The sequence below is a fragment of the Procambarus clarkii genome, chromosome 1 (genome assembly GCF_040958095.1).
Source record: "Procambarus clarkii isolate CNS0578487 chromosome 1, FALCON_Pclarkii_2.0, whole genome shotgun sequence".
Classification (NCBI taxonomy): domain Eukaryota; kingdom Metazoa; phylum Arthropoda; class Malacostraca; order Decapoda; family Cambaridae; genus Procambarus; species Procambarus clarkii.
This window is the reverse complement of record NC_091150.1, coordinates 61,944,918-61,957,027: the sequence shown is the minus strand read 5'-3', so window position 1 is coordinate 61,957,027 and position 12,110 is coordinate 61,944,918. Positions and strand designations below refer to the sequence as shown.

The 12,110-nt window shown below is 43.0% G+C and overlaps 2 protein-coding genes across 2 annotated transcripts in view; one reads left to right on the top strand and one right to left on the bottom strand.

Annotated features, from left to right (window-relative positions):
* Positions 1–8,822: 8,822 nt before the first annotated feature.
* On the bottom strand, positions 8,823–9,206 carry LOC138363806 (uncharacterized). Its single transcript, XM_069323180.1, has one exon. The coding sequence runs from the start codon at positions 9,204–9,206 to the stop codon at positions 8,823–8,825; it is 384 nt and encodes a 127-aa protein (XP_069179281.1).
* Positions 9,205–12,110, top strand: part of LOC138363796 (uncharacterized) — an 11,938-nt gene continuing 9,032 nt past the window's right edge. Inside the window, exons 1-3 of the mRNA XM_069323175.1 lie at positions 9,205–9,210; positions 9,346–10,032; positions 10,118–10,322. Of these exons, the coding sequence (XP_069179276.1) occupies positions 9,205–9,210; positions 9,346–10,032; positions 10,118–10,322 (898 nt within the window). The remainder of the gene's footprint in view (positions 9,211–9,345; positions 10,033–10,117; positions 10,323–12,110) is intronic.

Here is a 12,110-nt window from a genome sequence, read left to right as displayed (position 1 = left end):
GACGTGCGACGGATGGTCCTGTCAGTTGGACAGTTATTCCCGCTCCCGTGGATTTACGCGTCACCTGAAGTCCGCCAGTACTCTGAGAAGTCTTCCCTAGTTCATGTGTTGAACCAGAAGAGGGAATTGACGGTTATTTGAGCAACAAGTGCTCCAGTCAGGTGCTGTGCAAGAAGCAGTGAAGCCATGCAGTGACGTATGTGGCGTCTGTGGCAATTCAGCAGTTCTTGACAGCGTAGTGGCAGACAAAGCCACTGGGTAGCTGAGGAAGAGAGGACTATTTGGGGAAACCGGACGACTGTAGCTGAGACGTAGGCGACAGCCGTTGCTGGGAGAAGACGACGGCCAGGAGACCGACTCCAACCTTCAAGAAGTCAAGAAGGAGGACGGACCTGCAGTGAGGAGGCACGGAGACGACGCGCTAAACGGTGGGACGACGAGAGGCTCTGGTAGGACACGACGACGTGTAGTGTGGGGGCATTCCAGACACGAGGACCAGTAGCTACATCTCGAATCATCGGAGGATAGGGTGAAGTAGGTGTTTCTAGTTCCCTCCCCTTTTCCCCTTTAGTTAGCTATGTTATTCGGCTATATTATCTAGCCTGAGGATTTTATATGTCGTGAGCAAGTCTCACCCATGTCACGATAAAGCACCAGTGTGCTAGACAGTACTATCAAGAGTACTTGTAATATTCATGTTGATTATTGGGGTGTACAGGCACCAGGAACCAGTGATAAATTTACTGTGTTGTGTATATCTTTCTATAGATTTTGATATGAACATATAGTGGTAAATTATATATAATATTACGCCAGTATTTGGAGGTTAGGCTATGTGCCCAGAAACTATTTATTTTCCATGTATTGATGATTGATTTACATACCATATATATGTCTATGTTCATTCAGTGAATAATCATTTGTTAGTATAGTAAATTATTGCGTTATCGCCCACGAGAGAAAGTATTGAAAACTCCAGTGTTAATAGTTCTTAATATATTGCTGAGTGAAGAACAATGTAAGGCCATTACAGTGAATCATTACAGCATTGATTGTAGAAAAGACTGTTTGATCCTGGGTACAGTGTAATCAAGTGATACGTGTTGTAGTAGCCAATATCGTGTGTGCGAGTTCATAGTAATATTGGAGAATTTAATGAAGCAGCGCGCGTGAATCTAGAAAACAAGCAAAGAGCTTCCGCGCGGAAAGGCCACGCGATCAGCTGGGTTTTGACACTTGATGAGGGGGGGGGGGAGATGTTGCCCCCTGATGATCGCATAATATCCGTGGGAATTACCAGCCGCGTCAGGATCAGTTGATTTATTTGTTATTGTTTGGCCTTGTGACATCTTTCATACATTTTAAGTAAAATACAAAACTATCTTTGTGTTTATATCATCCCCTCCATTGATCTTGTGGCTATACTACACCTGTAAGCATAGAGTGATAACAATAAGTACCTGCCTGATTCCTGATCTTTGAGTGTGACCTTGCCAAGGCTACCACTGAATACACCAGTCCACTGATGGTGTTACTGGCCACCTTAAAACACCAGTTGGCGACCTTGTGGGTAACCGTAGAGCCCTATTGTTGGGGAGGGCACACGACAGTCGATGTGAACGAGTCGTGTTCTCACTCTTTCTTAATAAGAGGCCGTTAAGATTGACTGGGAGACTCTCCTGGCGTGCAGTGGCGCCGTGAGGATCGAGGGAAGACCCGCAGGGCTACGGTGAGTTACCTTGAGCATAACTATAGCTCACCCCCAGAGTAGGGGTAGAGAATAATAGAGAGGTGAAACCCCAACAATATATATATATATATATATATATATATATATGTCGTACCTAGTAGCCAGAACTCACTTCTCAGCCTACTATGCGAGGCCCAATTTGCCTAATAAGCCAAGTTTTACTGAATTAATATATTTTCTCTAATTTTTTTCTTATGAAATGATAAAGCTACCCATTTCATTATGTATGAGGTCAATTTTTTTTTATTGGAGTTAAAATTAACGTAGATATATGACCGAACCTAACCAACCCTACCTAACCTAACCTAACCTATCTTTATAGGTTAGGTTAGGTTAGGTAGCCGAAAACGTTAGGTTAGGTCAGGTTAGGTAGGTTAGGTTGTCGATAAAACATTAATTCATGAAAACTAGGCTTATTAGGCAAATCAGGCCTTGCATAGTAGGCTGAGAAGTGAGTTCTGGCTACTAGGTACGACATATATATATATATATATATGTCGTACCTAGTAGCCAGAACGCACTTCTCGGCCTACTATGCAAGGACCGATTTGCCTAATAAGCCAAGTTTTCATGAATTAAAATATTTTTTCTATTTTTTTTCTTATGAAATGGCAAAGCTACCCATTTCATTATGTATGAGGTCAACTTTTTTTTATTGGAGTTAAAATTAACGTAGATATATGACCGAACCTAACCAACCCTACCTAACCTAACCTATCTTTATAGGCTAGGTTAGGTTAGGTAGCCGAAAAAGTTAGGTTAGGTTAGGTTAGGTAGGTTAGGTAGTCGAAAAACAATTAATTCATGAAAACTTGGTTTATTAGGCAAATCGAGCCTTGCATAGTAGGCTGAGAAGTGCGTTCTGGCTACTAGATACGACATATATATATAAATATATATATATATATATATATATGTCGTACCTAGTAGCCAGAACGCACTTCTCGGCCTACTATTCAAGGCCCGATTTGCCTAATAAGCCAAATTTTCCTGAATTAATATATTTTCTCAAATTTTTTTCTTATGAAATGATAAAGCTACCTATTTCATTACGTATGAGGTCAATTTTTTTTTATTGGAGTTAAAATTAACGTAGATATATGACCGAACCTAACCAACCCTTCCTAACCTAACCTAACCTATCTTTATAGGTTAGGTTAGGTTAGGTTGCCGAAAAAGCTAGGTTAGGTTAGGTTAGGTAGTCGAAAAACAATTAATTCATGAAAAATTGTCTTATTAGGCAAATCGGGCCTTGCATAGTAGGCATAGAAGTGCATTCTGGCTACTAGGTACGACATATATATATATATATATATATATATATATATATATATATATATATATATATATATATATATATATATATATATATATATATATATATATATATATATATATATATATATATATTGTGACGATAATCTCTTTCAAGAGAGATTGAGCCTGTTCTTCTCTACTTAAAGTTGCGTCAAATATACAAGTACAAGATGCTACATTCAAGATACGTTACCGGCAGTAGCACAAAACGTTTTGACAAGGAGGCAAAACGTACCCAAGAACCTTCCTACTCCACACACCCTCCATGCCGGCTCGTCGTCAACCAGCAAACTACCCATCCCAGCCTGCCTCCTCCTGATTGGTGACTCGCCGACCACGCACCTGCACACTGCACCTCAGCGCCATCTACCTGAGTCGACGTCTGAGCCTGACCAGCCATCAACTTCAGAATATTCTTTGTGCTCTTAGAGTTGACATCTCTCTCTGGAATACTAAGCTCTCTGGCTTTCGTATACTAAGGGAGGTTTCAGCCAAAGCCAATATTCTCAGCACCATTTCACCATTATAATATTTAATCTATTGTGTTTTTGCATTTATCTTTGTCATTTTATTGCACCAGTCATTTACCCAAGATTTGTCTTTATTTTCATTTATGGTTAAAGTAAATATATTAAAGTTTCATTGTTCATTCTTTGTTTTACGTGTTCCTCCCTCTAACTTACCACAGACAACCGGCAAGCAGTCTATCTTTTTTTTGTAAGTGTGACCAGGCATTGACACCTGCCATTGGAGGACTGCCGAACATCTACACTCCAACACTTTCCCGTCACATTTAATGGGGACCTGTCCACAGAGCTTCACTCAGGTACTAGTACCAGAACGTCAAATTGTGGTAAGCATATTTCGCTTTGCTCAAGTTACTTCTCAATATTATTATTAATTTTTATATTTATATGGTGCTGTGTGTAGTGTGCATTCCGAGAGTAACATATGGTGAGTGTGGGATAACTTTGGATTACGTGGTGACTGTAGGCCGCAGTCATTCTCTTAATTGGTCATCTCTCCCTCCGTGTTATTACTCGTGTTTACCACCTTTTGTCCCTAGGATATTTCTCACATTATCGGCAGATCATCATTGTGGTACCCTGGTACTTTGGTTTGTCTTCGGGTCAAAGCACCCTATCTTCTGCAATCCGACCGAAAGAGGATAAGAGGGCCATAGTTCCTCTAGCACGGACTACGTTGCTGAGTTGGGACCTCAGCAGCAGTTCTCGTCACCAGTTGACACTCGCACCCCTACACGTCGGTCAGAGATGATGATATTTACTTAGGTAGGGAATTAGCTTTCTTTTTACAGAGCACAAAGCTCGCTAATTCTGTAAGTATCATATTCATTTAGTGGGAAACCCTTGCTTATGTCCTATAGAGACTCGGCAAGGTATGCCTACATTCTTGGACTACCTAATTCACTTTTGGAGCAATTAAATGTTTCATTTGTTTTAGAAACTCAGTTTCACTTATTTAGTAGGATTTTCTTGCCCTTATTCTCATACATTGAGTACCGGGTTCAAGATTTCCTGCGACTTTGATTGACTAATCATTTACCATCCTATAATTAACGTTAATTGTTAAAGATTAGAATTCCACAGGATAATTACCAGTTGCCACGTTATCCTGTTTCTGACGCTTACCATATCACAACTATATTCGTTGTACATTTATTTGCTATCTTTCACCATGTTTCGTCTTCAAGCTTTCCGTAACAATCCAGCAGGTGAAATAGGGACCTTATGTCGTGCCAAGAGGACTGAATTACAAACTCTTGCTCACGAGTATCAACAAGATGTTCCCCATGGAGCCAACAAAAATGAATTACATAACTTAATTATGGATTACCTCTTAGATGAAGGGACAATTAACTCTGAAACTCACGAAACTTATTCTATTGCAGATAAACATGAGTTGGCAACTATGAAACTCAAACTAGAACTTGCAAAAGTTGAGAGGGAGCAACAAGCTATCCACATGAGAGAACGAGAGGCTGCCATCAAGAAAGAAGAACAAGAAAGAGAGGCTGCCCTGGCAAAAAGAAGTTCTACAACTGAGGGAAAGAGAAGCTGCAATAAGAAAAGAAGAACAAGAAAGAGAGGCTGCCCTGGCGAAAGAAGCTCTACAAATGAGGAAAGAAGAGCAAGAACGTGAGATGGCCCTATTCAGAGAGCGTGAGCGAGTACAGCTTGAAGCAAAACAACGCCACCTGGAGATGCAACGCGAGCATGACAAACAGCAAGCGGCTATGGCTATAGAATGTCGTCAACAAGAACTCACGTTGGAGACTACACACCTCACTCAACGCCAGCAAGCTACCGCTAGTCTTCCTGTAAGTTTCAATATCTCCCATGCAAGTAAGTTAATGCCACCATTCGTTGAGACAGAGATAGATGTCTTTTTTACCACCTTTGAGACCCTAGCTAATCAACTTAGCTGGCCTGCTGACCAATGGTCCACCCTTCTCAAAGTGCATCTTACAGGTAGAGCTGCAGTTACTCTCAGTACCATAGCGTCTGAGAATGACTTTCAGACCCTGAAGTAAGCAGTGTTGGACGCCTACCTTCTCTCCACCGAAAGCTACAGACGAAAATTCCGTGATCATCTTAAGGCAAGTACCACCACCTTTCTAGAATTTGCCAATACAAAGAAAAGATATTTCATGAAATGGCTGGAAGCAGCACATGTCTCTACATTTGCAGAACTCGTCAACCTCATGATAGTTGAGGAATTCTTGAGACGTGTTCCCCCTTCCGTCCGTTTATATCTAGCAGATAAAGAAGAAACCATCTATATCAAATGTGCGAAGTCGGCTGACACCTACAGCCTCATCCACCGGCTGACACCATCACCACCTCCCAGTAAGAAGTCTTGGTACAGTTACGATAAAGTGAGTACAGAGGAAGAGAGCTCACAATTGTATTGTAAGTATTGCAAACTCTATGGACATACCATAGATAGATGTGTGAAGGCTCAATACAAGAGCAATGAATCTACTAAACCCAAACCGACTCCTCCTAAGTCCGGTAAGCCTGTGATGAATGTTGGTGTTCATGTTAATGATCTTTCTCTCTTCAGTAAACACCTGTATCCTGGAACTGTCTCTACCAACGGTGCAGATTCGGAGGGACGTTTCAAATTGAAGATCTTGAGGGACACAGCGGCTCTTCAGTCCATTATGTTGAAATCGGCTGAGTCTAACGTCACCTACACCGGGGAAACCGTCCTTATCACTGACCTCACTGCTACCACTCCATATCCACTCGCCAGAGTCCACCTGGATTGTCCCTTCGTGACCGGTGAAGTCCAAGTCGCCATCAGGGAAAAGCCTTTTCCCATGCCTGGAGTGCAACTTCTCCTGGGCAACGACTTGACAGAAGATCTGCAACCGTCCAACCTGATCATCATGGACAAACCTTAGGTGTGTACTTCTGTAATGGATAATCCCATCTTTGAATATGTTCCAGCAGAGGTTCAAGCAAGTGATAAAGTTTCTCCTCCGGATTTGGTGACCACCCGTGCACAAGCTGCACGACCGCAACCAGCTGACTCTACTGCTACCGCTGTCCCTCAAGACCCTCAGAATCTACCCCCAAATCTTACCAGTTTGGAGTTGCGTAAGTTACAGAGGGAAGATCAATCATTAACACCATTATTCTTCCAGGCTGAGACTCAACCTGACAGTATCCCTGGGTTCTTCCTAGAGAATGAGTTGCTCTACCGCAGATACAGACCCTGCAAGCTGAAGGAGGATGACGATTGGGCGAATGTCGAACAACTAGTGATTCCCACCAGCCTACGGCCCGATATTCTACACCTGGCCCACGGAGCTCTTTCTCACTATGGTTTCAACAAAACCTACCACGGAATCAGACAAGACTAGTACTGGCCAGGTATGGTAAAAGACGTTAAAAAATACATACAACAGTGTCATACATGTCAGATGGCAGGTAAACCTAACATCTCTATTCCCCAGGCTCCACTAAAACCCATCCAGGTGCCTGCGGAACCTTTCCACAGACTCATCATAGACTCTGTTGGTCCTTTACCCCGGACCAGTTCTGGCAACGCCTATATATTAACTATCATGTGTCCTACCACCAGATTCCCCATAGCAGTTCCAGTAAAGAACATTACGGCTGCTACTGTGGTGGAACACCTATTGAAGATCTTCACCCAGTATGGATTTCCAAGAGAGGTTCAAAGCGACTGTGGCACCAACTTCACCAGTGATCTCTTCAAAAAGACACTGTAAGAGTTCAACATCACACAGGTACTGTCCAGCCCCTATCATCCTGCTTCACAGGGTTCTCTTGAACGTAGTCATCAGACTATTAAAACACTCCTAAAGAAATTCTGCAATGAAACCTTGAAGGACTGGGATAAACAACTTGACCTCGTCATGTGCATTTTCAGAAGTCTCCCCAATGAGTCTCTAGGAGTATCTCCTTATGAGAAGCTCTACGGACGTAAGTGCCGTACTAATCTCAAAGCTTTCAAAGACTCTCTACGTAATGCCACCTTCAGTGACTCTCAGAATGTGCCTCAGTTTCTTCAAAACTTAAAACACATTCTAGAGAGAGTACGTAAATTTGCTAATGACAATCTATTGAGAGCACAGGGGAGGATGAAGACTCATTTTGACCAAAGCAGCAAATTAAGGAAATTTAAACCAGGAGACTTCGTGTTGGCATATTTTCCTATCCCAGGTTCTCCATTGCAAAACAAGTTTTCAGGACCCTACCGCATTAAGGAGAGCAGAAACAACAACAACTACGTTTTTGAGACTCCAGATAGGCGGCGAAAGACCCAGCTGTGCCATGTCAACCTCCTGAAGCAGTATCAAGGTATTTCCCCCCCTGTGTTGGTATCAGTCTCTACATTTAAAGGTCCATACCTCCACAGTGAAACCTTCCCTGCTTCTCCCGAAAGCACTAACACTAAGTCGGTGCTTTCCAAATCGGAAATCCTACCTGATCTTCATCCCAATTTACAGGACTATAATAGTGCTCCTTTACCATGTTCTAATCCTATTCTCGCCTCGCCAGATATCACGAAGCCTTTCATCCTCCATGTCGACGCCAGTGGTACCGGCATCGGGGGTGACCTAATGCAACAACGAGGCGAGGAGATTCTACCTGTTAGCTACTACAGCTACAAGGAACTACAGCACGATCGAAAGGGAGCTACTCATCGTCCTGAACTTGCAGCACTTCAAACCATACCTGCAAAGTGCTCGGTCTACCACCATCTACTCGGACCACAATCCCCTACACTTCATGCAGCAAGCCTAATTCAACAATCGACGGCTTCTACGATGGGCTTGATATCTGCAGAATTTTAACCTGGAGATCTCTACATCAAGGGGTCTAATAACATTATAGCAGATGCCCTCTCCAGAGTCTATGAGGTAGAGGCTGCTACACCTACCCCTCTACCTCCTGAAGATGTAACTTCACCCGGAACCGCAGGCTTCGGGGGAGAGTTGTGAGGATAATCTCTTTCAAGAGAGATTGAGCCTGCTCTTCCCTACTTAAAGTTACGTCAAATATACAAGTACAAGATGCTACATTCAAGATACGTCACCGGTAGCACAAAACGTTTTGACCAGGAGGAAAAACGGACCCAAGAATCCCCCTACTCCACACACCCTCCATGCCAGCTCGTCGTCAACCAGCAAACTACCCATCCCAGCCTGCTTGCTCCTGATTGGTGACTCGCCGACCGGGCACCTGCATACTGCACCTCAGCGCCATCTACCTGAGTCGACGTCTGAGCCTGACCAGCCATCAACTTCAGAATATTCTTTGTGCGTGGAATATTCTTTATTCATCGTGGGCCTCACGATGGTGAGGCCCACGATGGTGAGGCACACGAAGGTGAGGCACACGAAGGTGAGGCCCACGATGGTGAGGCACACAATGGTGAGGCACACGAAGGTGAGACACACGATGGTAAGGTCTACGAAGGTGAGGCCGACGATGGAGAGACACATGAAGGTGAGGCACATGAAGGTGAGGCCCACGATAGTGAGGCCCACGATGGTGAAGTCCACGATAGTGAAGAACATGAAGGTGAGGCACACGATGGTGAGGCACATGAAGGTGAGGCCCACGATGGTGAGGCACATGAAGGTGAGGCCCACGATGGTCAGTCCCACGATGGTGAGGCACAAGAAGGTGAGGCACACGAAGGTGGGGCCCACGATGGTGAGGCACACGAAGGTGACGCCCACGAAGGTGAGGCACACGAAGGTGAGGCACACGAAGGTGAGGCCAAACGATGGTGAGGCCCACGATGGTGAGGCACACGATGGTGAGGCACACGAAGGTGAGGCCCGCGATGGTGAGGCCGACGATGGTGAGGCCGACGAAGGTGAGGCACACGAAGATGAGGCACACGATGGTGAGGCTCACGATGGTGAGGCACACGAAGATGAAGCCCACGATAGTGAGGCCCACGATGGTGAGGCACATGAAGGTGAGTCCCACGATGGTGAGGCCTACGATGGTGAGGCTCACGAAGGTGAAGCCCACGATGGTGAGGCTCACGAAGGTGAAGCCCACGATGGTGAGGCCCACGAAGGTGAGGCCCATGAAAGTGAGGCACACGATGGTGAGGCCCACGATGGTGAGGCACACGAAGATGAGGCCCACGATAGTGAGGGCCATGATGGTGAGGCACATGAAGGTGAGTCTCTCGATGGTGAGGCCCACGATGGTGAGGCACACGTTGGTGAGGTCCACGAAGGTGAGGCACACGAAGGTGAATCCAACGATGGTGACGCCAACGAAAGTGATCCCCACGAAGGAAAGGCACACGAAGGTGAAGCCCACGATGGTGAGGCACACGATGGTGAAGCACACGAAGGTGAGGCCCACGAGGGTGAGGAACACGATGGTGAGGCCCACGATGGTGAAACCCACGATGGTGAAGCAAATGAAGGTGAGGCCCAAGTTGGTGAGGCACATGAAGGTGGGGCCCACAAAAAGTGAGGCACACGAAGGTGAAGCCCACGATGGTGAGGCACACGATGGTTAGGCACACAAAGGTGAGGCCCACGAAGGTGAGGAACAGGATGGTGAGGCCCACGATGGTGAGGCCCACGATGGTGAAGCCCACGATGGTGAGGCACACGATGGTGAGGCCCACGATGGTGAGGCACACGAAGGTAAGGTCTACGAAGGTGAGGCCGACGATGGAGAGACACATGAAGGTGAGGCACATGAAGGTGAGGCCCACGATGGTGAGGCTTAGGATGGTGAAGCATACGACGGCGAAGAACATAAAGGAGAGGCCACGATGGTGAGGCACATGAAGGTGAGGCTCACGATGGTGAGGTACATGAAGGTGAGGCCAACGATGGTGAGGACCACGATGGTGAGGCACCTGAAGGTAAGGCCAACGATGGTGAGGCACCTGAAGGTAAGGCCAACGATGGTGAGGCACATGCCCAGCAAACAATTTTAGGTTGCCACAACATATCTAGAAAGTATTTGAAAGGATTGGAAACGTTTGTTTTATCGTATCAGATACGATATTGTTTGTGGACTTAAATAGGTTTCCAAAACTTATAACCAAAACCTTCGTATCTAACACTAATTTGAGATGTTGTGGCAACTTTACAATCCTAACATGAGTCATTCATAATCCATTCATACACCAATATGAATCTCTTGTGAAAGGTTTGAGCCAAATCTGAACCCTTTTCACATCTTTGTGTTTAAAGTTAAATTTCTTGAAATTAAATTATATTATTTTATATATTATTATTTTTATTATATTTTATTTTATATTGTATTATTATTTTTGTTATATTTTTTATATTATATTATTGTTTTCAATTTAAATATTAAAACCAATTTAAGGGTAAAAAAATCAAATAATTTATATTTCTTTTATTATTTACTAACAAATCAGCAAAAATACAAAAACTATAATTATATATATAATATATATATAAATAATATATATATATAAATAATTTATATAATATATATTATATATTATATATATATATATATATTTATATATATATATATGTATATATATATATATATATATATATATATATATATATATATATATATATATATATATATATATATATATATATATATATATATATATGTTGTACCTAGTAGCCAGAACGCACTTCTCAGCCTACTATGCAAGGACCGATTTGCCTAATAAGCCAAGTTTTCATGAATTAATTGTTTTTCGGCAACCTAACCTACCTAACCTAACCTAACCTAACTTTTTCGGCTACCAAACCTAACCTAACCTATAAAGATAGGTTAGGTTAGGTTAGGTAGGGTTGATTAGGTTCGGTCTTATGTCTACGTTAATTTTAACTCCAATAAAATAAAATTGAAATCATACATAATGAAATGGGTAGCTTTATCATTTCATAAGAAAAAAATTAGAGAAAATATATTAATTCAGGAAAACTTGGCTTATTAGGCAAATCGGGCCTTGCATAGTAGGCCGAGAAGTGCATTCTGGCTACTAGGTACGACATATATATATATATATATATATATATATATATATATATATATATATATATATATATATATATATATATATATATATATATATATAGTTCTTCTGTAGGGTAAGAAGAAGAACTCTGTAGGGTAAGGCAGGTCCTAGTCAACAACGGCTTCTCCAATGGTTTCGTCGAAGACATCATAAGAAGGAAAGTGAAAAGCCATGCGACCTCTGAAGAGACAACTAACACAACACCTATACCCCCTATTAGACTATTTTACAGGAACTTCTTTTCCACAGCTCATAAAACGGAGGGAAGGGTCCTGAAAGATATTGTTAATAGAAACGTTATCCCTACAGACAAAAATCAGAGGATACAACTGACGATTTACTATAAAACCAGAAAAACGGCCAGCCTACTCATGAGAAACTCTCCAGACACAAAACAGAACGCTTTAAAAGAGACTAATGTCGTCTATGCCTTCAAATGCCCTCTTGGGGACTGTAAGCTCCAAAAAACCCAGTATATAGGCAAGACTAC